General features: G+C 53.0%; 1 protein-coding gene across 9 annotated transcripts; it reads right to left on the reverse strand.

Annotated features, from left to right (window-relative positions):
- Positions 1-27,306, reverse strand: RRBP1 (ribosome binding protein 1). Of its 9 annotated transcripts, none has more exons than XM_075088589.1 (24): positions 27,223-27,306; positions 20,363-21,064; positions 16,922-17,070; positions 16,568-16,690; positions 15,406-15,558; positions 14,961-15,079; positions 14,002-14,155; positions 11,961-12,099; positions 11,422-11,609; positions 11,208-11,245; positions 9,940-10,030; positions 9,145-9,237; positions 8,677-8,769; positions 8,493-8,573; positions 8,303-8,392; positions 7,170-7,262; positions 5,203-5,274; positions 4,920-5,015; positions 4,408-4,491; positions 3,008-3,100; positions 2,093-2,176; positions 1,497-1,595; positions 834-977; positions 1-549 (listed from the first exon to the last, which is right to left on the reverse strand). In XM_075088589.1, the coding sequence occupies exons 2-24, from the start codon at positions 21,042-21,044 to the stop codon at positions 511-513; spliced, it is 2,997 nt and encodes a 998-aa protein (XP_074944690.1). In that variant the 5' UTR covers positions 21,045-21,064; positions 27,223-27,306; the 3' UTR covers positions 1-510. The 9 variants fall into 9 exon arrangements, with proteins under 9 accessions (XP_074944690.1, XP_074944686.1, XP_074944689.1 ...); XM_075088585.1 differs by having other exon boundaries at positions 2,066-2,176; XM_075088588.1 differs by having other exon boundaries at positions 27,204-27,301.
- Between the last annotated feature and the right edge of the window lie 186 nt (positions 27,307-27,492).

Below are 27,492 nucleotides of genomic sequence, written 5' to 3' on the forward strand. Positions count from 1 at the left end.
TTTTCACTACATCGTAATTTTAATTGCATCGACACCCAGAAATACACAAAAGGATGTGTGGCAAGAGCCACCCATCAAAGAGAGGCTTCCTTCCATGGTGGGTCTTACTTTCACACGTCTTTCACTCAAAAAAAAAAAGAAAAAAAGAAAAAATATATATATTATAATAATTGCACCGGTTGATGTACAAACACAGTCTTTCTTCCCTTTTCACACGTTTGTGGGAGGGTGAAGTACCGGCACTCACCCCGACGCAGCCAGAGCAGCTCCCTGGGGAACGAATGGTTGTACAAAACAGTATTAAGATTTTCTTACAAACGTACACCTGCAGTGTTGACTGGTTGAGATTTTTGGGGTTGTTTTTTTTTTTTTTAAAAGTTTCAAAACTAGGCTTTGGGTCACTAATGGCTTGTATCTTTTAGCTACAGTAAATTCAGCATATATTTTTATTTTTAGGAATGTGTAAGGCATTTTGGTAAGTTGAACAGTAAGGTCTAGGTCACAGACTCGTCAAACTGAAGTCCCTTCCTTTGAACTGTCCTCTTCCCCCTGGAGAAGGAAAACAGAGGTGGGTTACTCAACTGGGCCTCAACCTTATTTCCATGGTGGCTCAAGCATCAAAGCATTTCACAGATGGGCCAAGTCCTCCCTTCTGAGCAGGGAGAACTGTGACCACCATCTCGTGGGTCCAGGGCTTCCCAAAAGCCACCCAGATGGTTTCTGGCAGCAGTTGCCACCTTGCCTCCCATTTTAAAACAGCACTGCCTGATGCACGCTTCCCTGCAGCCTCCAACAGTGTCAAGGGGAGGGATGGCTGCGGCCACTGCAAGTACCGTTTCCTGAAGCTGTTCTTTCAACTTCTTCACCGTTTCTCTCTCTTTGGCCAGCTGGTCCTGGGTAACCTTCAGTAGCTCCTGTAGTTTGGTTGCTGCCTGGCCCAGGTCCTTTGTTAATTTTTTTTCTTTTTCAAGTCTTTCCTACATAGGAGGTACAAAGAAGGCGTCTGCCTGAGCCTCCCTTTGCTGACTGGTGACCTCCCCCCCATAAAACGCCTCTGGTCACCTTGGGTGACCACCAAGCCACCTCAATGGCCACAAGCTGGAGAAGCGCCCAGCTCCCTCTTTGCAGGAGATACCAGGTGTCACCCCACCACCCACCGCTCACTCTGGCTCTCCGTCAAACCCAGGAGATGCCATGGGCTGAGACAACCTCACAGGAGCAGAACATTTCCCAATATGTGAAAAGCCCAGCCTGTGAGAATGTTTGCTCAGAGCATCATCCTTATCTGGATGAAGGGGCTGTGACTTGCACCCTGCTGTCCTTCAGCCACGTTGGAGCTCACAGCCAGTCCCAGGGCAGGGAGCGACCTGTAGGGGTACCACCCACCTTGCCCCGCCATCCCCAAGAATGATAAACAATGCCTGCAGTCCTGCCCAGACACGGTTTTTGCTGTCTTGGCTCAACACCAAACACAAGAGAGCAGGGCAGCCAATCACCTTGAGATGCTGGGCCTCTTCCATGTCTGAAACTGCTGCGTTTTCAGCCAGTCTCAGCTTTTCCAGCTCTGCTTGCAAACTGCACGCTGAGCTCTGGGCCTGGAAGGGGGACACATACTTAATTAGCACATGAGCTAACGGCAGCAGGCACCTCCCGCATCCTGCCCCGTATAGTCCCTTGGTCCCCTGTGGGTCTGCCTCTGATGAAGAGGGAGGTCATACAGCCACTGTTAGTTGGATGCTAAACCCGATGCATTGCTTTTGCTGATCCAGTTTCCATCGGGAAGACAGCATTTCTTGCCAGAAGCAGATAAAACCCAACTAAAGCCCTTAACCCTCACGGGAAAGAGCTGGCAAAAAAACTGGGAGGACTGAAAAGGGGGTCAATCTGAGGAGCCAGCAACGCCACATGGCTTTAGCACAGCTGCAACAAGAAGTTCTTCAGATGTACGAGGGAATGCAGTGATGTCTGCAATACAGACAGGGATGTGGAAAAAACTTCAAATTAATTATTGAAATTAATTCTTGGGCTTCATTAGCAGCCAAGAACCCATAAAGGCTTTACAAACCCTGGTATCCTCCTTGCCCACATGTACCTCCTCCAGCTCTAGTGCCAGCTTTTGCCGCAGCACTTGCTCCTTCTCCACCAGCGCTTCGTTTTGCTCCAGCTGAGTTTTCAACTGTGTTGAGAAAAAGGGAAAACACCCAGAAATAAAATTAAAATAAAAGATCCAAGAGAGGAGCTAGCGGGGACATCACCAAGAAAGCTGGGCTAGAGAGAAGAAATAAAGCTTTCCCCAGGGGACCAAAAGCAATAGGTACTGGCATTCCCGCTCTCCACACAACAGCCGGGAGGATGCCAATAGCGAGCCTGGAGCTTGGCTTTGCATTGTCAAATTTTGCCTGCTCCTGCTGGCAGTGCCAGCTGGGACTTGGGTTGAGAGGCACCCCATAGCAGAGGGTGTGCCTGGCAGGTCCCCGCACCCAGGAGAAGCCTCCACACTTAACGGGATTAAAGGAAATAGAGCCCGGCTCATGGCAATACCACCACCAGTGAGAAGCATTAGCCTGAAAGGGAACAGCTACTGCTAATGCCCTCAGCCTGGCTCCAGCAATATTTACGGAGCCTCTGTAATCCTAATCTCCACCGGCCGGGAAGGCATCCCAGTGCAGTTCTGTCAGGGTGCCTCCAAGGAGATCCAAGCCCTGAACCCAATGGGGCATCGATGGGTAGTGAAGTCGGCCCGAGGGCTTGCAGCATCCTCTGCCTGCCTCCCCCAAAATCATGCTAGTCTGATGCCGTGACAGAGGGCTCCCAAGGGGAACAGCCTGGATGGTTGAAGGGACAGGGGACTGGTTTCCCCCCAGCACATGGGACGGGAGACAACACAGTCGCGACAGCCCTGAGCAAAGCCACGTGCGGTTCTCCATGCAGTTAGAGACAGTGAGACAAGACAAGAGACATGGTTAAGGGTCAGCGCCTCTGCAGGCAGTGGTCTCACCACCCTAACCTCGAGGGGCACAGGCTCCCTTGGGTCAGCTTGCAACCCCACTACTTCTCCATCCTGTACATGGCTCTTCATCTCACTCAACTGCTGCCTGACCTGGAAGGAGGACCAGCAAGCCTGGCTCAGTTACACATCCCCGCTCCACAGCCGTTATAAGACCCACAAGGACCTATAGATAAAAGTACGCCAGCTTTTCTGCTTGCACATGAGCTGAAATGTTTGGAAAACCACCTCAGTTTCTGCTACACACAGGACAGTGGTACCTAACCTGGGCAGCTTGAGGCACAACAGCTCCTAGGGGTACAGAGCACATGCTCGTGCCTTGTCTGCTCTCCTTTGATCACTCAGCATCTTGGCTTAAAGCCACTGCTGAGGGTTTGCACTAACATAGTTGAAGTGTTAAATAAAGCAGTCAAGGTCCTGTTTTGCCATCGATCACAGCTGGGATGCCTGGGGAGGGGAAGCAGTTACTTGAACACCACCCCTTCTCGATTAAACTCTCCCCACTCCGTCTACCAGAGCTCCATCCTGCATCACAGCAGAACTGGCAGTCAAGCTGCAAGCTAACAGTGTGCCTTGGCCAGAAGAAAGGGAACGTTGCTGTATAAACACAAACGTGTTCCACCCTTACAACCGCCTGCCCAACTAATGAGATTAAGGTTAATGATGACCCCGTGTCATGTTCCCTCGAGAGCAAGGGGCTGCATCGGCTCACTGAGCGAGCTGGACAGTAGCAGCTGCAAGGCTGAGAAGAGTCACAGCACCCAAGGGAAACCATTCTCCTGGCTTGCTCTGCTCTGAGCGGCTCTGCAGGCCGGTGGTACCACCAAGAATTTTAATAACAATCTCCTGAGCCTCTCACAGTCGAAGTATGGATTTAAAAACAAAACCCTTCAAGGTTTTGGCAGGTCTGTTAGCTCTCCTAGCCATATATCCCAGTCCTCTCCCCCACTTACCTGCAGAAATCTAGCCCCATACTTCAACCCCCACAGCAACCTCTACACACAGGCTGCACAGCCTCAGTCCTCCCATCCAGAGGTGGGTGGATGGACGGATGCTTAAGGCACCCAAACCCTGCCCCAAGGTGGTGTTGGGGTAGCCAGTGTCGAGTGGTAGGGCAGCTGATTTTTTCAGCTACACACCAGCTTGTGCAGGCCTTGCTGCTCTCGCTTCCTTCCCATCCCTATCACGGCAGGATAAAATCTCCTCCTGGGTCTCAAACATCCCCTCTGAAAGCCGGATCAGCCTGGTACCCGGCAGCACTGGGTTTCCCTGTGTGCTGGCTGTGCCTTCCTCCCCTCCCCAAACCCTCAGGAAGGACGCTGTCCCCACAGCTGGCTTTGCAAACCGGCCCCAGGCAGAGCAGCGAGGTGCCAGGGCAGCCCCAGGTGTCCCCCACTTACCAGGGCCAGCTCCTTGCTCTGTTTCTGTGTTTCTGTCTTCGCTGCTTCCAGCTGCTCCTGGGACTCTGACAAGAGCTGCCTCAGCTGTCAAGGAGGAACAGAAAGAGAAAAAAAATGTCCATTTTTATGCACTTGGTTTTGGAGCACTTTGGCCCAAGGAAGAATTTCTCACCATCATCTCAAAGAAGCCATGATGGCATCACTTGCTAACCTGCCTGCTGATGCCTGCTCAGAGACGGCTGTGAGACAGCTCCATCTCACCTGAGCCACAGAAATCCCACAGGCCACCAAGGAGCAGTGGACAGCATCTCCACACAGATCTCCCTGTCCCATCACCTTGCCAATGAATCTCCTGACTTTAGGTGTCTACAACCCAGACCAGAGCAAACACCTCCATCTGTTTTCTCCTGCTGTGCAAAGCTGCAGATCCCCAAATCCCCAGAACAAAGAAAGGTGGTCAGTCAGGCTTAGAAGAAAGAAGCATGTAAGAAGGTAACGGCCACCACACTTACTACTTCAACTTCTTTTGTGTAGTTTTGGCGTTCAGAGCTGGCTGTCTCTAAGTGATTTTCCAGTTGTGTTTCCAGAAGAGAAGTGTATTCCTTTAGCTAGATTAAAAGGGAGGAAAGCAGGAGGGAGTGGATCGTTTGAGGTCAAACACATCACAAACATCCCATGGTCCAAGCCTGCCTTCCCCAGGGCAAGTCAGGAGATGTGTCCTGACTCAGCCCAAGCACAGCGCACATCTGTCTGGCACCTGCGCAGGGACCTTCTCCCATACCCAAAAAATCTTACCCGATCTGTGCTCTGCAGATCTGCTTTCAACTTCCCCACCGTGTCTTCAAGAGCTTTTAGTTGGAGTTGTGACTAAGCCAGAAAGAACCAGGGAAGGTCAGTGAACGGTGTCTCACATGAACACTGAGCATCTTTCATTCAACCAAAAACCAGCTAGTGTTTCACTCCCACCTCTCCCACTTCATCCTGCATCCAAGTGTGGAAGAGACCTGACACCAAAGTGGAGATCCACAGCCTGCAGGGCAGGAACTTCTCTTCCCAGGGAAGAAGAGTCCCACAAACCCAGGCCATAAACTGTGGAGCAAGGTGACAGCTTTTGCCTGCAGGACTGCAGTTGGCTGCAGTCAGCTTTCAACACCGGAGAAACTAGCACCACAGAATCACAGAACAGTAGGGGTTGGAAGGGACTTCTGGAGACCATCTTGTCCAACCCCCCTGCTTGAGCAGGCACACCTACACCAGGGTGCACAGGACCACGTCCAGGCAAGTTTTTAATGTTTCCAGGGAAGGAGACTCCACAACCTCTCTGGGCAGCCTGTTCCACTGCTCTGTCACCATCACAGTAAAGCTCTTCCTCATATTCAGGTGGAACTTCCTGTGCTCCTACTTGTGCCCATTGCCCCTTGTCCTGTCATTGGGCACCACTGAAAAGAGTCTGGCCCCATCCTCTTGACACCCACCCTTTAGTTACTTATAAATACTGATAAGATCCCCCCTCAGTCTTCTCTTCTCCAGGCTGAACAAACCCAGGTCTCTCAGCCTTTCCTCATAAGAAAGCACCAGACTCAGTGCAAGTTTCCTACTGAAAGTGCCTTTGGTTTGGAAGCAGCAAGGTAGACTTTCCAATGAGGTGTCATGGGCTTTGTTATTAAGAGAAGCCAAGCTATCAAAAAAAACACAGGGTTTGCATTTAAATGTGGACTGATTTTTTGAATAGGACTCCACAGTTGCTGAATTTTTTGGAAAGGAGGAATTCACCTCTTCTCCACAGAGAGGCAGGACTGCTCTGGGACCTGCCCTAGCCAACAGACGTTCATCCCATCATGCACACCCTGCTGCCAGCACACCATGAGCCACGTCATCCTTGTGCAATCCTACACCAGCCCTCAGCAGTGCTAGCGCTGCAGAAGCCAGCAACAGGCTGAGAAATCAAAGATCTCATGTACAAGAACTCCCGCACCTCCCTGCAGCCCCAGTTAACTTCAAAACCCCATGTGATGGATGGGGAGCAGCCAGACCATGGAAAGTAGCTTCACCTCAGTTCTGCGTTCAAGAGGGAGGAGATAACTCAAGTCTGCTTTGCAGAAAAGGCACAGCCAGCCAAGTTCTCCTAGACTCCAGCTAAGTCACGAGAGCTCACAAAACATGCTCCCCACCAAACTCCTGGGCAGCAACAGCTCTCTGGCAGTTGCCGGTTGGCTTTTTAACTAGGAAGAGCAGTATCCAGAGCTAGACAGACAGCTGGACCCAAAACTATGTGCAATACGTGGCTTGGAATCTCAACTACTTTCCGAAGGCTCAGTGAATACCAAGGTCAACCCAGGTTTTGAGAGCAAGCCGAGTTCTTCTGAAAATGAGAGTCCAAAAGCCCTGCACGTGCTCTTCTCCCCTCAAGCCAGTGCCCGCCAGGAGGGCTCAGCCCGATTTCCAAGCATCAGAGCTTGGATTACTGAAGTGGTGATGTGGTTTCCCAACTACCATGCCTGCAACCATTCCTCCAGCTCCACTGGCAGGGTCTAGGCACACACCAGGCAGGCAGGTGGGATCCAGGAGGAAGAGAGGCTTAGCTCCTACACAAGGTGGACTTCTTGTCTGCTGGTTTGGTGACAGGAGGGGTGGATTTGGGGAGAAGAGAAAATCCCCGTGTCTCAGAGTTCAAGGTGGGCAGTAAAAGTTAGGGCCACCATCTGACTTACTGGAAGTTTAGCTCCACGAGCAACAAACCCAAGTATGCCCCAAACACACACCTTTTGGAGTTCCTCTTCAGATGCCGTCAGCTTCGCTTTCCATACCTGCTCCTCCTCCTCCACACTCTTCTGCAGATTTCGCAGCATCCCTTCCTGTTGGCAAAGCCTCAGCTGAGCCCAAACCTCTTCCAGCCCTCCCAAGCTGAGCAGAGTCTGGGCTGGAAGCCCTGGCATAACAAACACCTCTCCAAGGATTGGGGCCAAAGAACAGGTGACAGAATTAGGTGCCCCAGGTGGGTCTAGGGGCTCCCAGTTCCTAGGCTGGCTCAACCACCCTGCTCATCAGAGTCCTTGCTGTGCCACATCTCACCACCACCAGGAAGGTTTCCAACACAACTAGGCTGAAGAAGAGCTCTATAAATTCAGGCTGCTTCTATCCCCATCTCACTGGCAAATACTTTTCCACATGGCCGCCCCCAGCATACTGAGGGATGCCCACCATGGGCAGCCTGGGCTACCAGGAGACCTCTCAAGGTATTTCTAGTGGGACACTGTCATGGTTTTAGCTGGAATAGAGTTAATTTTCTTCACTGCAGCTGGCATAGTGCTGTGCTTTGGACTTAGTATGAAAACAATGTTGATAACACACCGATGTCTTGGTTGTTTCTGGGTAGTGCTTGTACTAGTCAAAGACTTTTCCAGCTTCCCATGGTCTGCTGGGTGCACAAGCTGGGAGGGGGCACAGCTAAGAGAGTGGATTCAAACTGGCCAGAGGGATATTCCATATCACGTAACATCATGGCCAGTATGTTAACTGGGAGGAGCTGGTCGGGGGACGGAAGCAGCAATTGTGGCTCAGGGACCGGCAGTGTCAGTCAGTGGGTGATGAGCGGTTGTATCGTTTGTGTTTCTGTTTCTTTCCCTTTTTCCCTTTTCCTTTTTATTATATTATCATTATTGTTATTATTATTGTAATCAATATCATCATTATTATTTTATTTGAATTACTAAACTGTTCTTAGCCCACAAGGTTGTTGGTTTGGGTTTTGTTTTTTTTTTTGCCTTTGCTCTTCTGATTCTCTCCCCCATCCCACCGGGGTAGGGGGAGTGAGCGAGCAGCTGTGTGGTGTTAAGTTTCTGACTGGGGCTGAACCACGACAGAGACCAACATAGCACAAAGGGCTGCAACTTACTGTCTCTGCAAGGATAGCTCTATACTGCTCACATTCTGCTTGTAAAGTGCTTTGCGCTTCCTCTGCCTCTCTTAATTTAAGTGCTGAATCCTGAAAAGAGAGGGAAGGGAGAGAGAGAGAGATGTGAGGAAAACAAAGAGTGACCCTCAGGCACTCCCTTGCCCCTCCGCTTTCCAGCCCCTTCACTTACCGGGGGCTCTGTTGTAACTGTCTGCTGCTTTAGCACATCCATGGTCTTCTCCTTGAACTCTTGTAGCCACGTGTCATAATCCTAAGCATGACAAAAAAGAGGACAAGGAAGAAAAGGACACTTAGACATCTGTCCTTGCCACGTGTCAGAGGCTCTGTGGGGGATTGAGAAAGCCTGCACCCACCTGCTGTGAGGACATGGTGACTCCCGGGAGGGCAGAGAGCAGCGTCTGCTTGGTTCGCGTCTGGATCACATCCAGCTGTTGGGCCAGCTCTTCCTGTAAGATGGACAAACTGGCATGGGATGAAGGTCTTGGGTGCCTGCCAGCCAGGCTGCCAACACCAGTCCTGCTTTTCTGTCCCTCAGGGGTGTGCCGGCATGGGGAAACCAGCCAACAGAGAAAACTGCTGCCACTGAGAACCACAAAACTGTCCCTTCCAGTTCACCCATCTTCCTGGTTCCCCAACCATGACCTGTACCGGGAATACATGGCCCTCATGACAAACTTTGGAGAAGCTGTCAGGAGTATTGGGCCAGCACTGCTCCTAAGACAAGCCAGGCAGCCCAGGGCAAGCATCTCTGGTGGCTTGGAGGGACCGAATGATTCCCTTACAACACCGGCATCACTGCTAGAGAGAAATGCCGGGCTCACCTTTGCTTTTGTAGCAGCAAGTAGTTTTTCCTCGCATGCTTTCTCCACTGTGGTCAACGCTTCCATTGCTTTCCAGTTCTTCTCGCGAAGGTCCTGCCGAGACCACACACAGAGGGCAATAAGCCACACATCACGCCGAAGGCCACCAAACTGCTTGTTGGCACTGCAGAGGATTTCAAAGCCTCTGGCTCAGGAAAACAGGCAGCAGCCCTTTGCTTTTTTCCAAGGCTCTTCCATCCCACTGCCCATGTGCGCTCCTTTCCTCTCTGTCCTTGCCATGGCCCAGAGCACTGCATCGCTCGGGCGGTGGCCTTGAGGGAGCAGAGCAGAGCTGGCTGGAGGCAGGAGCTCCAGAAACAGCCCTGAGGATACCTAGAGAGGACACAGGCCAAGTGGAGGGCTGCAAGGCTGCCTCAACACAACCAATACCACCTTGTAGTAGAGGGATAAGGAGCAGAGGAGCAATGAGGATTGAGGGACCCCAGCTCAGGGATTGCCTTGACTCTGCTGGGGTAGGATCTCCCTGGCTTACCAGGTCCTAAACCTCCCAAGAGAACAGGGGACAGACACTTCCACCCAGGCAGCCCACCGCCTACTGCAGCCCATCAGCTCGAGCTGCACAGCCTGCCAAGGGATTCCTGATCTCCAGTGCTCCCTGGGGCTGGAAGAGTCTCTGGCTGCACCATGGAGCCATTGGTATCTGACTATGATGGGTTGTCATTCAAACCCCAGGGATCTGGATTTTGGAGGAAAAAACTGTGAGCAGCAAAAGCTGAGCCCAGTTCACTCACGTACGTTGTTTTTCATCTTCTGTTGCTCCACTGCCTCTCGCAGCTCTGTGGCTTCCCTTTCCAAGGATGACAGCTGGTCTGTCTTCTCTTGGAGCCTGGAAGGGCAGGATGCAGGAGTGAGTCTCAGCATCCACCTCCCTCCTGGGTAGCAAGCTGTTGAGAAGGGGACCACAGCCCTTCCTATCCCGGTCTGCTCAGGGATATACACACAGCGGGAGGAGGAAGGAGCAGGACTTAAAATAACAGCCATGGCAATGCTGGACTGGGATCTAGTTTTCTACTGGCTTATCAGCAATAACAAGTGAATAGCTGGCTGGCTGTACACCCAGGACAAGAGGAAGAAGTAACCTGATCCAAAGAGCAGAAATTCCAGCTTACACAACTGGGACTGCCCCAGACACACTTCTGTCCATGGCTCATTAGGCCAAGACAGCCCACAGCTCTGCATTTTGAAAGCATCACCCTGCTATCTTGAGTAATCATAAATCAGCACTGCTGACTAGATGCCCGAGAGCCTGCAGCTTCCTTCCACACCCTCAGATCCACCATCTGCCCTGAAGGAAGCCTCAACTTGAGCAGACCAAGGAAGGTTCAGGTCCTTAAGAAGAACCAGCCAAGTCTCTTGGGTCCCAGGACAACTGAACAGCTGTCCTCCTTTAGATGAATGGTAGATCCTCACTGGCAGTGAGGGCATCTGAGAAATCCTCCCCCCATGCAGAGCCTGAGACTTCTCAGAGGTGCCCAGCACATGACCAAGGGGCAACAGGCACGAGTTGTGACATAGGTAACTCTAAATAAATGCCAGGAAACCTTTCTGCACTGGGGGAAGAGGTTGTCAAACACTGGAACAGGGACCCAGAGAGGTGGTGAATCTCCACCCTTGGAGATACCTAGAAACATCCCCAAAAAGCCTCCCCTACTTGGCCCATCTTTGAGCATGGGATTGGATCAGAGACATCCCATCCCAGCACCAATACCACCAGAACCTCTTATTCTGCAGGACCAGTCAGCCTCCATGTGCCTGCCAGCAATTACAGTCTCACTTCAGAATGGTCTGGCTGTTATTTGGGGCCAGCACTGAAGCCAATTAATATTTTAAACAGCTGTGTTGGCCAGGATTGACCTTGCCTTCACAGCTTTGCAGTCCCCAAGTCTGCCAAATGGAGAGGGCGGGAAGCCCTCACCCACAGGGCTCAGTGCCCAGGGAAGCCTGGGACACATGGACAGCAAGCTGGAGGTGCCATAGCACTCTCCATGTACACCTAGACCCACCTTGACCGCAGCTGCTTCATTTCTGCTTCATTGGCTGCCTGGAAGAAAGAAAGCACTTTCGTTACCTGTCCTAGGCACATGATGCAGGTCAGCCCTTTCTGCAGCATCCCAGAGCAAAGATAACACAGGTACTGTGTAAACATTGTGTAAAAACAGCTGCCTGAGCGGTGTAAAACCCTCTCCTCCTCCCACCCCACTTAAACGAGCAGGCGACCTGCAAGTCTCTCTCTTTTTCCGCCTCTCTCATCTGGCCTGCCTCCAGCAATGCTTCAATGGATTTGATCCTCTCCAGGAGCTTCGTATTCTCCAAGCAGGCATCCTGCAGTTTCCCTTTCACGTTGTCCAGCTCCAACAACTTGCTTTTAACCTCTGCTTCAGAGCTCAGCAGCTTGGCCTGCAGTTCTGTTGGAGGAAGGGATGAGAAGCACAGTAAGGTAGATGCAAACAGATTTGGAGACTCCCCACCCTGCCCTGCCCAAGCAGGGCTCTTGGCCAAAGAAGCCTTGGCCATGGATGCTTTCAGGGGTCCCAGAAAGGGCAGGCAGGGATGCAGAACAGCACAGAAGAGAGGCATTGGAGTGGCATCCTGGGATATGACCATGGACCAGTCCCACATCTTGCTCACACCAACACCAAGCAGCCTAACTCATCCCTGGGTCTACCTGTCCTGCCCAGACAAGGTCCACCAAGCACCCAGCCCTGAAAGCTCCAAGTCTGCCCATGGCTCTCCCTGCACCGATCCAAGCACCTCACCAGCAATGCTCTGCTGCTGTCCTTTGGCCTTTTCTGCATCTGCTAACAAGGTTTTGTAGCTGGCCTGGGTTTTGCGGAGCTCATCGCCTACTTCATCCAGCCTCTTCTGCAGCGTTGCCTCCACCTCCCTTTGGGAAGCCTGCATGGCAGGAAGAGAAGGCTTTCCATAGCGTGCCAGGCACCCTGGCCAATTTGAAGCAAAGCTCTGTGTGTCACACAATGTTATTTTTAAGCTGGGCTTTGGGGGGTTTAAGTCATCCTTCCCCCACACTCCCCCTGTGCATAAAGCATCTTGCCTCGTGCTCACGTTTTATCATTTGCCAGCCCTCAAGTGGGAAGCAGACAACACCCGAACGTCTCAGTTCTGGGCCAAGACCATGGCTATCCTCCCCTCCAAAGAACTAAGCTCTGAAAAACCTCTTAAAGCCCTAGTCCTAACACACAGCCCCAGCCCAGTAGGGAGAGATACTGCCACGGTGTTTAGCAGGACGGAGACACCCAGCCACGTGTTTTCACACGTGGAGGAATTTTCTGTGCGGTTTGGGCCAGGGAAGACTTTTTTTTCCATCTTAGAAAGCAGCGAGGAAGAGGCCTGGCCAAGGCAGGCGCTTCGAGGGGGAAGGCAGAGGAGGAGGACAAGCGTGCTGCAAACCAGCAGCTCTACGGGTACGAGTTGCACCCTTGCAGATGGAGAAATGTTGCTTTGCATGAAGGAAACAGAAGGTAAACCAGCAGCCCTGTCTCTGAGTGATGCTTCCAGAACTACCAAGGAAGCAGAACTTCTGCATTTTTTGAGGATTTGACTCCATATCCTCAGCTCAGAGCTCCAGGTGTTACTACGGAGCACATCCTCCCTAGCACCTCAAACACATTGCTGGCTTTAAAGTCTTCCAGCTAGTATGATTTATTTAATTAGCATTAAGGTGTGCAGCAAGCTGACAGCCCTGGAGAAGTTCTCCTAAAAGCATGCCTAGAAGCTAGTGTTTTAGCCAAGAAGGTGGCTTCTGCTTTCACACCAGCTGTATACCCACATCACCCTTCTTGCTCCTCACCTGCAAAAGCAGCAGAGGCCAAAAAGAGCCCACCAAAAGGAGATCTCCATCCTCAGGCACCCAAAAAATCAAGAGCAGGATACAAAGTTCCCTTACTCTAGGAACATACCTACAAAACCATTTTGTCATGCACAGATAAAGGCCTCCACCACCACAGCCCCGTCGTAAAGAGGCCAGAGCAATTGGGAGACAACAGCATGTGTGGGAGGTCACATCACATCCCTCACCCTGTCTGCCACCCCCGAGGGAAAGAAGTGCAAGTTCCCAGGTCAGGAGTACCCAGGATCAACGCTCCCAGGCCCCAGCTTAGCCAAATTCCAGCAGGAGTGCTGCCACGCCCCCAGAAGATGCTCTTCCCTGCATGGGTGCAGCCTGCCTGACAGTAAGGCACTGCTGCTCCCCTGCTGACAGTGTGCTTAGGGGCTCCGCCTGGGAGGTGTTCTTTAAACACCCCTAAAAACCCCAAACCCAGGCATACCCTGGTGACAACAAAAAAGCCACAAGCTCCACCTCCTGCATCAAGGAGGAAGAGCAATGGGCTTAAAAACAGCTGAGTCGAGAGAGAGCACCCATGTCTGTGTGAGCACAGGCTGGTGGGGGCCAGTGGGTTTCCTCTCTTGTCTTAGGGTATCACCCAGCAGTGTGCACCATCTAGGCTTCCACCCCACACCTTCACACGAGGCTTGTGAGCTTCACAGGTGAGTGAGAACAACAGCTTCAACCAGGGCATCACGGTCCCTGGGATTTGGCAGTGATGCTGCACAAAGAGCACATTGCATGTGACAAAATAACGGGGGAGGGGGGACGGTGGGGACGGGGGACGACGACAGTGTGTGTGTGTAATTGGGAGTCCACAAGGCAGCTTGCTTTCCAGCCGTGGACGCTCATCTCCCTCCAAGCTTTCCCATGGCCAAGACCACAGATCCTGTGCAATTTAGCCACCCGCACCATCTCTGTCAGGGGACCGGGTGTGCCAGTGCCTGCCTGACCTGCAGCTGCTCAATCTGCTTCTCCGAGGCTGCAGCTTTGTTCTCCCAGCTCTTCTTCTGCTGCTCCTCTTGCTGCAGCACCTCCGATTTCTCAGACAGCTCTTTCATCAGCTTGTTGCACTCTTGCCGTAACTTGGCCAGCTCAGCATTTTGCCTGCACCAAAAGAAGCAGGGTTATTGTAGCCCGCAGGCCAGTCAGGCACCTCTGATGTTACCTAGGGGGAAACACATCCTCCTGTGGGCCTGACACAGGACTTGAAATATCCCAATGGTTGCGTTCGCCTGTTTCTAGGACACGCCTGGTCCTTCAGGGAGGGGGTGGAAAGAGTTGACAAATCACTTTTCAAAAGCTGCATTTCAATCACAGGAGACATTCCTTTCTCATGAAGTAGAGGACAGGACGCAAGGATCTGTGTTTCCAGACACAAGAGGAAGCACTCTAAGCAGCTGGAGTCTACTCTGTAATTATTTGACTGCTGTTAATCACCAGCCATTTCAGACCTTCTATAAAAAGGAGTGTGAAATTCTTCTACCTAGCTCCTATTTGTTCTGCATGCACCAGGCAGGTCTCGGTTCTCTGCAGCGTCTCTCTCATCAAAAAGCCAGCTGCATTTCTTCTGAAGTTTCAGAGTAAAAGCTCCCCTAATGGAGGAAGTGCCACGGTGCCTTCTGGTTCCCTCTCCCCACCTCCGCTGCCTGTTGGGTCTAGCATCAGCACAGGTGACCCCAAAGCAGATAGGGTTTCCCCTGGCCTTCCACTTGGGAAGAACATCCTTGTTTCCCTGCCTGCCCCCCAAAAGCCATTTGGCAAGCTCTTCCTTACTCCCTTCTCTACCTCCAGCTAGTTGGGGTGTCTGTAGAAGCACCTTCAAGAAAGGGGGTAGCCAAGCCCGATGGAAAGCCAACCCCAGGGTTTGCCAGAGAGCAGCCCCAGGCTCTGCTCCTGGCCCCAGCCTTACTTGCTCTCTGTCTGGCTGGTGGCCTGGTTGAGGGCGTCCCTCAGGATGGAGTTCTCCTGCTGCAGGCGAGCCAGCTGCGTGTTGGGGCCATTCTCCAGCTGCTCCTGCAGGGTCCGGATCTAGAGGAGCCCAACAGGGGTTAATACTGCTGCCAGCCCCCTTGCTCTCCCTGTGATGCCTACTCGATGAGCAAGAGGGACTGGCACCACAGCAGCGTGTCTACTGGTGCTGACAGCCCCCAGGGATGCGACATCCCATGAGGATGCTCCCATGTGCCTCTTTCTCCCTCGAGCACCATGGTCCAGGAGCATCGCGGGGTCTTGCCCCCTCCCCGAGGCTCTGGTCTCCTTGCACATCTCAGTCTCCTCCAGAAGACCACACATCTGCCACCAAAAGCCACCCAGCAGCCAGAGGAAGAAGCTGCAGACGACAGCATGGGGCTCACCTTGCCCTGGAGCTGCTGCGTTTCGCTGACGTGGTCCTGGTAGCTGGCCTGCATACGTGCCTGCACTGCTGCAATCTCCCGCTCGCGGGTGAGCAGCTGCTCTTTCAGCTTGCCCTCCATGGCCACTGCCTTGGCCCGCTCGGCTGCCAGTTCCTTTGAGGAAAGAAGCCACCCAGTTAGTCCTCAGTGTACAAGTTTCCCCGCTTTAAGGGGATGCAAAACCAGTGGCTTCCTAGCTCAGAAGACTTAAAAGTTCAGCCCTTTCGTAGCTGCCCCCATGCCCAGCTACACCATTTCACACTTATATTTCCTCCCGCATTTTGTTTTGGACTCTGTGGCCACTGGATGCCACTGTTGTTCCACATTGGGCCAGCTAAGAGAAAGGAGTAAGACAGCCTGGAAATTTATTTCCCCCCCCACTAGGATCAATAACATCACATAAAGTCTGGGGCAAAGCAGGAAAATTAAAAGTAAATAAACACCCTCCACCCCACACTGAGGCAGGGATGCTCTGTTGGCTGGCTGGGCAACACCATGCTGCTGCCCCGTGCAGTCTGCACAGGCAGGGGCTTAGCACAGTGTCCCATGCCCGGGATGGGATGGCTTTGTCTTCTCCTCTCCTGCCTGTAGGCAGATGGACTTGCCACTGCCAGGTCCTGCCAGCAGCAAGGCAGGAGGTGCAGAGTAAATCCAGAGTGGCAGGGGTCTGTTCTGACTTCAACACCCAAAAAGAAGTAGAGGCACAGGCCTGAGTTGGGGATAGAGGCTGTAAATAGCATCAGGCTCCTTAAAAAGGGATGGATCAGTTCCTTCTCAGCTTGTGGGATCCAGGCAGAGATGAGAAGAGCTTTATTTTCCTCCTGAAAGCAGCAGAAAGCTGAAGTCTCTTACAGCAAGGGCTTTCCCCTGCATCTGCCAACAGGTGCTACCCTGCAGCTCTTTGGGCTGGTGCCTCCCCAGGCTGGATCAGGCCCAGGAGAGGAGGTCAGGTGGGGATCTTCTCCCCTTTTTGGGGAGAAAACAGCAAACAGGTGAAGGATCCAGACAGCCCCTGGGCTTCACCTGCAAGGGGGGTGAGATGCGGGAAGCAGAAGGCATACCAGCATGACCACAATGAGCAGAGCCCACACCAGGGATGCCGGGAGCACTGCATGGTGCTTACCTTGCTCAGCTCACGCAGCTTGTTTCTGGCAGCAGCCGCATCCTCCTGCTCGGCAGCGAGTTGCTTCTCCTTCTCTTCCAGCTGGCGTTTCAGCACAGCAACTGGGTCACCCTTCTGCGTGGCCTGCCAGCAGGGCAGCACATCAGTGGGGACCACCACCTCTGGGCCCATCCCCATCACCCCACACATGCAGGATCCTGCCCTTTGCTCCAGGGGAAAAGTCAGCTCCATTCTCTGGAACTCACCCTGGGGGAGAGCCTGCCTGAAAGCATGCCACATTCCCTCCCCTCCACACCTCCCGAGGCCTGGCAGAGCCCCGGCAGTGGGCAGCCATGATGGCACTGGCAGCCCTACCGTGTGCCAGGTGTCCTGGATGATGCCTGCTTTCTCTGTCAGGATCTCAATGAGCTGCTGGGCCTCCCCCTCACTGAACACCATGCTGCTGACGGTGGACACCAGCGTCTTGTAGGGCAGGTAGAGGGGCCCGTCTGAGTCCGCGGGTGCTAGCGAGGAGAGAGGAGGGATTGGGACTTCTTGAGCCAATGGCAGAGCTGAGTATCATCATCTCAGTTGGCTTCAACCCCACAACTGCCATTTCAAACCAGCATCCACCCAGATTTCCATAGTCAAGTTTGATACCTCTCTAACTGAAAGCAATATGAGAAGTGCTGGAGGCGACACTCACCACACACTTGAGCTTCTTGAGCCAGCTGTCGCCTCTGCCTGGCTCTGTTACTGGTCCCATCACCCTGCCACCACCCTCCATCAAAGCAAGTGATTCCTGGCAGGAGCCAGGCACACTTTGCCAATGCCAGGGAGCAGAGATGTGCTGGGCATCAGAAGCTGGACCACATCATGTTACAACCTTGCTGGGGGACGTCATCCCATGCAGCAGTGCCAGTGGTATAGAGTGCAGGAAGGTCATCTCCCACCTTTCACCAGGCAGGTTTGTTCCAGCTCTTTACTAAGGGAATTACATGAATCCAACCCTTCCCCTATCCCTCTGCTAACCCAGGAAAGCCAAGTAGCATCAGGGACTACGATGCTGTTGTAGGACCACAGTACACATGGTCACGATGGATAGAGGGTGGCAGGCTGTGGTTTAGGAGCTCCTGCATGGTATCTGTGGCCTGGTGGGCTTATTTTCCTAAAAAATCCCAGAAGGAAAAGCAGTTTGGATTCCAGTAGCTCCACAGCCTCTGAAGCCATTAACACCAGGGTCTCTGGAACACAGAGCTCGGACCCCCAAAGCAGCAAGGTCAGAGAAGAAGGAGGAAGAAGTCCTGCAGGCATTGGAGCAGAGATTCCCCTGCAGCCCATGGAAGGAGCCCACACTGGAGCAGGTTCATCCTGTAGGACTGCAGCCCATGGGAAAGCCCCACGCTGGAGCAGGGGAAAGGTGTGAGAAGGAAGGAGCAGCAGAGAAGAGCTGTTATGGACTGACCACAGCCCCCATCCCCCTGCACCAGAGAGGGGAGGTAGAGGAGTTGGGAGGGAAGGAGTTAAGTTGAGCCTGGGAAAAAGGGGCGGGGGGGAAGGTGTTGCTTTGTTTTTGTCTCTGTTTCTCATCTATTATAATTGGCAATAAATTAAATTAGTTTTCCCCAAGCCGAGTCTGTTTTGCCTGTGTAGTTATTGCTAAGTGATTGCCCTGACTCTATCTCGACCCATGCATGAGCTTCCCCATCTTATTTTCTCCCCCATCCTGTTGAGGAGGGGGAGTGAGAGAGCGGCTGGGTGGGTGTCTGGCAGCCAGCCACAGTCAACCCACCACAGCAGAAGAGCAGCAAAGTCTGGGAATGCCTAGCATCTCCAGCATGCACTGTTTGCTCCTGGCTTCTGGTAGATCCATTTGGGATGGCAATGCTAAGCCCTGGCAGCAGCAGAGTCTGTCTCACCACCAGCAGCCACTTCCCGGCAGCACAGCCGGGGCAGCTCCATCATCTTGTGCAACTGGGGCCCAAGAGCTTGGCTCACACTTTACTCATGCTGGCAACAGTGCAGATGCAGGACAACGCATCACATCCCCTGTCCCGTCCCACTGGGCAGAGGGACCCACCAAGTGAAATTTTGCCCATCTCCTGGCAGCACTGCACAAGTGAGCCTTGCACAAGGCGGGAAAGGCACAAACCCCACCTTGCAGCTGGCAAACAGAGCTGGGGCGGCCTGCCAAGCCACAGTAAAAGGAAGCTTACACTGCTGCCGAGCCCATTTGCAGAGTCAGAAGTCTTGCCCCTTGCTGAAGGAAGCAGCGAAGCAAGAAGCAGACATGTGGGAAACCTGCCATGGGAAAGCACAGCAGGGATGAGGGGTCTGAAGACCCACTTCTCAAACCCAGGGGGACATGGGAAACATGGGTGACCCTTGCGTGGAGCCGGGAGGTGTTTCATGGGAGAGCATGGCTCCTGTTATCACAGATAACGACCTGGAATCTGAGTACACACTAACCACTTGCAAGCCAGTTTTTGTGTGATGCAGGAGGCTAAAAATGAACCGCACAAGAGAAAAATACCCCAAGACGCTCTTGTCAGGTTTGCCATCCGTGTCAGTGCTGAGCATATGTCTTTGAACACCCATTTTTATCTGCCACAGGATAACTTGTTGCTTCTGCCTTTGAGGAGGAGAGACCACAGCTGCCTAAAGGCTGCCCACAATACTTCGGTCAAACTACAGCGAGCTTTGTGGTGCAAATACTGCCAAGAGCTTTCCTTTGAAAAATCCCACAGGAGCAGCTAAGACATCACTCTTGGCTTTTAAGACATGCAGGATCAGCACTTCATACCCAAAGGAGTGGACGTTCAGAGCAGCCAAAAAATCTCCCAACTTAACAAGTGCTAGAAGTTCATCTCCCATCCACACCACATCTTTGAGAACACCTGAGAGATTTCTCCCACATGTCCATATGGGAACACTTCTACAGGTCTGAAAGCACTCACATTTTTAGTGCCTGTAATTATCACTTAACCAAAAATAAAACCCAAACTGTTCACGTTGGTGCAATGAAAGGCAAGAATCCAGCTACAGAGCTGTTTCTCTCCTCCCTACACCTATTTACACCCTGGAGAGTTCAGGACCACAGTTTAATCTCTTCCATCTCCAAGTCTATCAGGTGAGGCATGAAAGATGACAGGCAAATTTTCCCTTCCCTGTGTCATCCAAAGTCACTTCCCTCTAACTATCCTATGATCAATCCCCCACAGCATAAAATCCCTTCAATCCTCTCTCCTCCAATAGGCTGTTTTAAACCTCCATTGAAGAAGGAGGAAACTCTAGCAGTGACCCACCTCCCCACAGAAGAGTGGTAGAGCTCCTGTGTGCTTTTAATAATCACAGGTGGAAGGGGAAAACACCTCATCTTGGCTTTCCACAGATGTCCAGCACCTTGGCAGCTGCTCCCTCTCCCAGGACAGGTACGTGCACCTTCCATTCATTCTCAGTGTGTGTGCAGATCTGCTCAGAAACCCCAACACAAAAGCAAATCTGAGAGGAACCTGTAACTCTCCAACACCCATGTGCTGGACCAAGGAGCTAAACACCAAGCATGGGTACCCAATGCAGTCTTGACTTCAACTCTACTTCCCCGCAGTGAGAACACCAGTCCAGTGCAGGGTTTTTCAACCCACCTTCCTCTTGGCACACATGGCCCATCTCACCAGAGGCAGCCTCTCTACAGTTGCCTGGTTTCCAACACTGAAGGACAAAGAGATCTCAGAATGGGATAGCTTTGTTTTAACAGAACCAAGATGCCCTGCTGGCTTACTCGATGGGGATATATGCAGAGGAATTTGGCCTTACCTGGCTCGCTCTTCTTCTTGGATGCAGTCTTCTTCTTGACAGGTCCATCATGCTTCTGCTCCTCATGGGTTGGAAGAGCTTCGGCTTTCTTGATGGCGACTGAGCTGATGACTGGAACACTTTGCTGCGTGCCAACTGGTGGTACGGCCACAACAGGCACCTCCTTAGGGGTCACCTCCAAGACAGGAGAACTTCTGGGGACACTGACAGGAGACGAAGCCAACACCGGGCTAGGAGCAGGCTCTACCTTTGCCACCTTCTTCTCCTTCTTCCTCTTCTCCTTAGGTGATGGAGCAGGTTTCTCCTTTTCCTGGGGGGCTGCTGCCACTGCTGCGATTGGAGGCTCAACAGTTACAGGTTCAGGCATGGCAGCAGGTTCAAGAACCACATCCTTGGGAGAGTCCGTCACTTCCTGAGTCAACTGCTGCTCTGGGATCTTTCCATTAGGTTTCTCTTCCTTTTTCTTTGCTTTTCCTTTTTTCTCAACAGGTTTCTCTTTCTTCTTTTTCTCTATTTTCTGCTGCTGGGTCTTCTCAAGCTCTTTGCGTTGCTTGGCCAAGGCTTCTTCGTAAGATGTCTCCTTCATGGAGAAGGTGGACACCAGGAAGATCCCGATGGCTGATATCACCATAAAACCTCCAAAGACCATAACACCCAGCGTCTGAGGGTCATACACATCCATCCTTCCTTATTCTTCTGTGCCTGCAAGACACCAGAACAACAGTTAGTGGAGGGGAAAAAAAAGAGATGCAACAGCCTCTCAGAGCAGTGAGTTTCATACAGACATCTGTGTCTCCAAATGGCACCACGCACTGAGAAGACAAATGCCCAAGATGCACACAACTCTGGTGAGGGTGACCTGCCTACATGCTCCCAAGTTTGTGCTTCTCCACTATGTTACCTACGCACAGTGGTCCAGTCATATTGCAGTGACTAATTTCACTGGCTGCAGCACTCTCCAGAAGAGCCAAAAAGGGAGAAGAAAAAAACAGGGATTCAATCAGAGGCAGCTATGAGCATTACATGTCCAATGGCATGGTTCTGCATGACCCTAGGCAATATCTGCAGCTGTAAGAGAACCCGATTTTGGACTGTTTGGTGCAGGTTGGCCAAGATCTGGGCTCTCCCTGGAGTGCCTGGCCTTTTTGTTGCACCCAGATGCACATCCAGGTCTCAAGTTTGGGATAAAACATCCCCCTGGAAGAACCACCAAAAAACCAAACATGGTCATTAATTATCTCATCTCCCCAACAGATACCTGCAGGAAGAAGTGAGCTTTGCAGAGGGAGCACTAGATGTGGCACTCGCCTTTCCACCTCTGCTATTAGCTGGCAGGCAAACCAGGCACAGGGTCCTCCCCATCCTCCTCGCCAGACTCAGTTTCTCTACCCATAACACATGGAGCAGCAACGGAGGCCATACAGCCTGGTCTGAGATCTGGCAGGTAGGGTGCAGCCACACACAGAGAAAGATGCTGCTATCTCCACTCTTAACTGCTAATTGAAACCAGTCCCTAGTTTTGAAACCAATCTCTTCTCTGCTGTCCCACTCACGTGTTTCTCCCATTGGAGCATCACCTCCACATGGCTCCAAGGTGGCTCATGAACTCCCAGATGCTGAAGTCAGGCAGTTAATCTGTGACAGCCACTTTCCAGGAGGTGCCAGGCTGCCATTTCTCATTAATGTGCCTCAAAACATAGTCAGGAAAATGCAGAAGGTCCTCAGCTATCAGAAGTTCCAAACCCCACGCTTAACTGTAAACATTATCAAATTTCCTCTTTAAGAGGTTGTGGGTTGAGGAGGGAGGGAGGGGCTGGAAGGGGAGGAGGCAAAAATAAAACTAAGGAGATCAGCATCTTTTCAAAACCCAGTGCTCACAGGGAGAGACCTCGGAGCCTTTTCACTTCCGACAGCCAGAGCAACAAACTCACAGCTGAACGCAGCTCAAAGATGCTTCTGCAGCGAGGTGATGACAGTGTGAGGAAAAACTCCCCCCAACACCTAAGCAGGAGGTGCAGAGCTGCAAGGAGCTGCAAAGCAGCCATCTCCCACCAGAGATACCCACCTGCCAGGGAAGGATGTTTTAAACAGCAGCCCAGCTCTCCCTACCTGCCTGTCCAAGCATCCCAGGCAAAGCAGGAGAGAGCTGGCAGGCAGGAAGGCTGCCAATGCCAGCTGGAACCAGCCTCCCCTGGCAGGGCCAACTTTCTACCCTGGGGCACAGCTTCAGATCCCAGCTGATACTACACACATCGCTATTTCATGTCTGCCCCAGCCGTTTCAGATTTAAACAGCCTCAGCCTGCTCTGTCGCAGCCCATCTGGTGCCAAGTCGCTTCCTCCTGACTAGGTAGCATTGCTTTGGGATGGTCCCCACCAGGACAGACAGATTATCCCTAACCTGCAGGGTGAAAAGGGCTGGATTTCCTCTCCTTGGCAGTAAATAAAAAGTAGGGCTGAAAAACACATAACCACAATGTTGTGCTGTTTTTAGGGCTACACCAAAGCACTCAGGAGCTCTTTCAGGGGCAGAACGAGGTGACCTGCATTCCTCTCCAAGCAACCCCAACACATCAGTAAAAATAAACCCTTCCTGACCTTACACCACCACAGCTTCATATTCAGATAAAAAATTGCCGCTCCAGCTTAAGGCAACAGCACTACTGAGCACTGGCAAATGCACTCCAACCCCACCAGTTGCTACTGCCACCTCCAAAAGCAGCTGGATGCAGCCCATGGAAGATGGGAACAGAGGAAAAAACCCAAACCTCGCTAAGCTAAAGAGGCACCCAGCACACAGAGGATGGATGAGAGGATGGTGTTATTACACAGAGGCTGGGGCAGGGAGGTGGGTGAGATGGTGGTGCCAGATACAGCACCACAGCGCTGGAGCCCTCTGCTTGCCCCACATCTCACCCCGCACTGCTGTCCCCTCTCCAAAGCCCTTACACAGGCAGGGTGTTTGAGCCCCACACTCCCTCCTCTCCCCACAGGCAGAAGGCAGGAGCCTCACCCAGCCCCACTGCAGTAAAAGCTGCCTGTACCTTGCCTCCTCTCAGGCTTTACAGCCAGGGTGAGATAATGATGCAGATTAGCATTAAAGTCCTTCCTAGCCAAACAAAAAAACCCCAACAATCCCCTCCAAAACAAAACCAACACAAGGAAAAAAGCAGCACAGAGCACTAACCTAGAGGAACTGAGGACCTGCTGGAAGAGCCATTGCAACAGCTGGGGCTTGCAAAAGCAGCTGAGATGCTCACACGGGCCATTCACAAGCTCCCACTGCTGGGCCAGAGAAAGCCTGTGCTGTTCCCCAGGACAGGCCAGGAGAAAATCCGAAATGAAGAGTGAGAGATAACAACTGGGCAGCAATTACTTACTCCCAGCAGTGCTATCATGGCAATAAGAAACTGGTCCTGTCTCACCGCTCGTGCCCTGCAGCCCACGGCATGGGGCCGTTCCTAGCAGACCTGGTACTGATTCCAAGGAGCAAGTTCTACCAGTAGAGTTCCTCCTGTGGTCGAGACTTGGCATGGACCAGCCCAACAACTCGTTCAGGGAAGAACCTATCGCTCCGATGGCACAGAGACAGACGCAGGCTGTACGCTACCACGCACCAGGCTGGCTTTGGCATTTGGGGTATAAGCAAAGGTCTTCCTCTGGGAAATTCCTGATACGTAAATGCAAGAGCATTCTTGCCTGCTTGCAGATGCCTAGAGGATAGTTCCGCGTGTATAGGTTCGGCTTGACAGACAGGCTTTGAAGAGGCTTGAAGACTTCAGCATCCTCCCTTCTGTACCTTCTCCCAGTCTTTAGAGGCAAGCCGGAGGATTGGGGCATGGGATTTTCTCCCTACGATGGCGCTTTTCTATCTGATGCCCAGGCTGCTTTGGGAGGGGGTTGTGTGCCTAAGGGGTGCAAGGACATCACGTCCAAGGAGTCCACGTTCGAAAAAATCAAGTTCATGTCCGACACTGAGCACATTTATCTGCGTGAAGTTTCTTCAGCAGGATCATCCTCTACTCATCACCCAGCCAAAACAGTGGAAATCATCAAACATCTCCATACGCAAACTCCATTCTCAAAATACCTTGTTCAGATAAAGCTTTTCACCACCACCAGAATAGGAACAAGACAAACAACTGCTATTTCACTTGGCCTTCTCATGTAAAGGAGCCTGCTGAAATGCTGTGCTCCAACTCTTCTGCCCCTGTGGCTTTTTCTCATTATCCATCAAACTTCCCAACATCCCAGATAACAGCCTGGGAGACCCAACCTCCCCTGCCAGCCTCCACATGCAGTCACCTCTGTTTGCCCTGAGCAAAAGTCTAACTCACTGTACGGAAGCAAAACCAGTAAAGCCCTCAGCCTTGCTGGGTTTTCAGCACCAAACAATTTCTAGGACTAACCAACCCACAGACAAGCAGCACAACAGCACAGGGGCCACCCTCAGTGTCTTGCAGCCACATTTGCCAGAGACAGCTAAAAGTCAAAAACCAGGCTAAGGCATCCTCACCTGTCCAGCCTTTCTTCCCCTGTGCTTCCACAAAATCCATGGGAATTCGACATCTTTGCAACTCAGCCTTCCACCAGCCCTGGTTTAAACCAGCTAGGTCAAGCATCAGGTGGGCAGGAGCAAAGGAAGAGACAGGTTGTGCAAGAGTTACAGAAACTTTCTTTTTTACACAGCCGAAGGAAAACACACGTTAACTCCCCCTGGTCTAGATAGGAAAAGATGCTCTTTACAGCTGTTTCCCCTGCAGTTCAGGGATTGCACTTTGCCATGGCATCAGGGTGGCACCTCTGGTTACAGCAATGTAGAAGAGGTGATGGGGTGTTAGAGGGCAGAGAAAGAGAACTGGGTTCATGCAGCTGAGCTCTGCATAGCCCACAGCAACGCCTGCCTGCAAAGCACCTGCAGCTGTTGCTGCTACAGCACCTCCCAGCAGGTTAAAAAGACCCAAATAAAAAGCTCTCCCCTCCCTAAACACGCACACACAAGTCAGTCGAAGCTTGCTGACCCAGCACACAAGTTTCCAGGCTGAGATTTCAGCTTCCTCCAAAGCATAAAACTACCTCCTCGACCGTGAAGGTGAGAAGCTGGCAGAACCTAAGGGACCAGCTGCCGTTTTGGGAGGGCACTGTCTGGTCTCTGGTTCAAAAAAATAAGGTCTCATCTCCTTCCCTGCCCCTGGTCTGCAGCTTCCCATGCCAAAAGGTGGCACAAGGGCAGAGACATGGCCAGGGAGAGTGTTGCTCCAGCACAAAGGAGCAAGAGAACGAGAGAACTGGGAGGCCTGATCCTGCCGATAGCAGGGCAGCCCAGCAGCAGGAGGAGGTGGCAGCACTGCTACCAGATAAAAGACAACCACCAGATACTTGTCCCGGAGTTTCTGTCTCCGCCCTGGTGTGATAGAGAGAGACAAAAATTAAAAACAAATGAAAAAAGCCCATGGCACTGTAAGCGGGTCCTGCCTGCATCCCTGGCAGCCTCTGTTTAAATACATTTTCTCTGTAAGTGACTGTGCATTTCCAGCCTCCTGGCAGCATGTGTTACTCTACACAGCAACTCCAGAACAGCCGCTGCGCCGATCATCAGCAGTTATCGCTTAACTTAATTGAACATGTCTTAGCACTCCATTAGCTCTTGCAGTGCAGCGGCAGCAGCCGTAGCCCCCTTGGCAGGGCTGCCAGTTCTCTTCCTAAGCCTTGGAGTGAAAACAAAACAAGGAAAAAAAGGCAAAACCCCATATATACACACGAGAAGAGTGTAATAGCACCATAACGCAGCTGCAGCTTGACTAACCTCTGCGGCGGCTATCACAAATTTTCCCTCCCCTCCCCGGCCCGCAGCAGCGTTTCACCACTGGCCCTCCTCAGCTTCAGCTTGGGGTTCCCATCCCAGGTGGCTCCCGCCTCACCCAACTCCTTCCAGCCATTTCCCGGCGCTGTGGGCAAGGGGAGGCCGCTGCCATCGCTTCTGTGAAGAGGAAAGCTGACATTTCAGGCGGGGAGGTTCATCGGTCGCGCCCAGCCATGTGTGCAAGCACACGCTCTCCCCACTGGACCGCTTCTCCGACGGGACGAGGAGCGGGGAGAGGAGCACGGCAAGGAGCGGGGTGTCCTGCCGGCAAACCCACGGGGAAGCTAACAACATCCAGCTCAGAAAGACCCCGGGGTAAGGGGGTCTCTGCTTACAGGGTCGCCGACCCTCTCTAAATGCTTTTGGCATCGTCAGACCCCACACTCCCGGGGGTCTCCAAGGGCTGGAAGAGATTTTGGGGGGTGGGGGGTTTAGTTGAGGAAAAAAAAAAACCTAAGCCTGTCAGCTGTGACCTTTTGTAACCGCGCTTAATCAGATTAATGAATTTCATCAGGCCGGCGCTCGGGCAGGGAAATGGGTTTGAGCGGTGCGGAGCGGACGGCGATGCCCGGGGGGTTGCGGGCGGGCGGGGAGCGGGGCCGGGGGCCCGGGGGTGTCCCTCCTTCCCTCCCTCCCGGGCCGGGCCGGCCGCCCCCGCCGCCATTCCGCACCGCCCCCGCCGCGCCGCGGGCCATTCATCCGCCCGAACACCCCCGCAAACGTGGCCAGACCCCAAACGCGGGATCCCACCCCCACCCCCCGCTCCCTTCCCCGGTTCCACGCGGGACACTCTTCCGCGTGTGTGTGTGTGTCCCCACCCCGCTCCACGTCTACTGACAGCCGGGGGGAGGGGGGGAACGGGAAGGGGGGGGCCTCTCCGCGGGGGGCAGACGGGGGGGGGGTGTCCGATGGTGCGACGCCCCCGCGTGGAAGTGGAAGGGGAAAGGGAGAGAGAAGGTGACTGCCGCCGCCTACCCACCCGTGCCGGGTCACGATACCTCCTCGCCGCCGCAACCGTGTGGAGTCGTGGCACTTTCCGCCGCTGTCTCGCCGGGCTCGGCCGCCCCGCCCCGCCCCGCCCCGCCGCTCCGCGCCGCGCCGCGGGGCCCACTCAGCGCGGCGGGGCGGGACGCGCCGCCCCAGCACTGTGGGGCGGGCAGTCCCCGCTTCACCCCGCGGGTGGAGGTGCTGCCTCCCGCCCTTCCCACCGCTGTGGGGCCTCGCCCGGGGCCCGGCCAGGCGCGCGGGCAGCGGGGGAGCGCCGGGAG

The sequence above is a fragment of the Phalacrocorax aristotelis genome, chromosome 3 (genome assembly GCF_949628215.1).
Source record: "Phalacrocorax aristotelis chromosome 3, bGulAri2.1, whole genome shotgun sequence".
Lineage (NCBI taxonomy): Eukaryota > Metazoa > Chordata > Aves > Suliformes > Phalacrocoracidae > Phalacrocorax > Phalacrocorax aristotelis.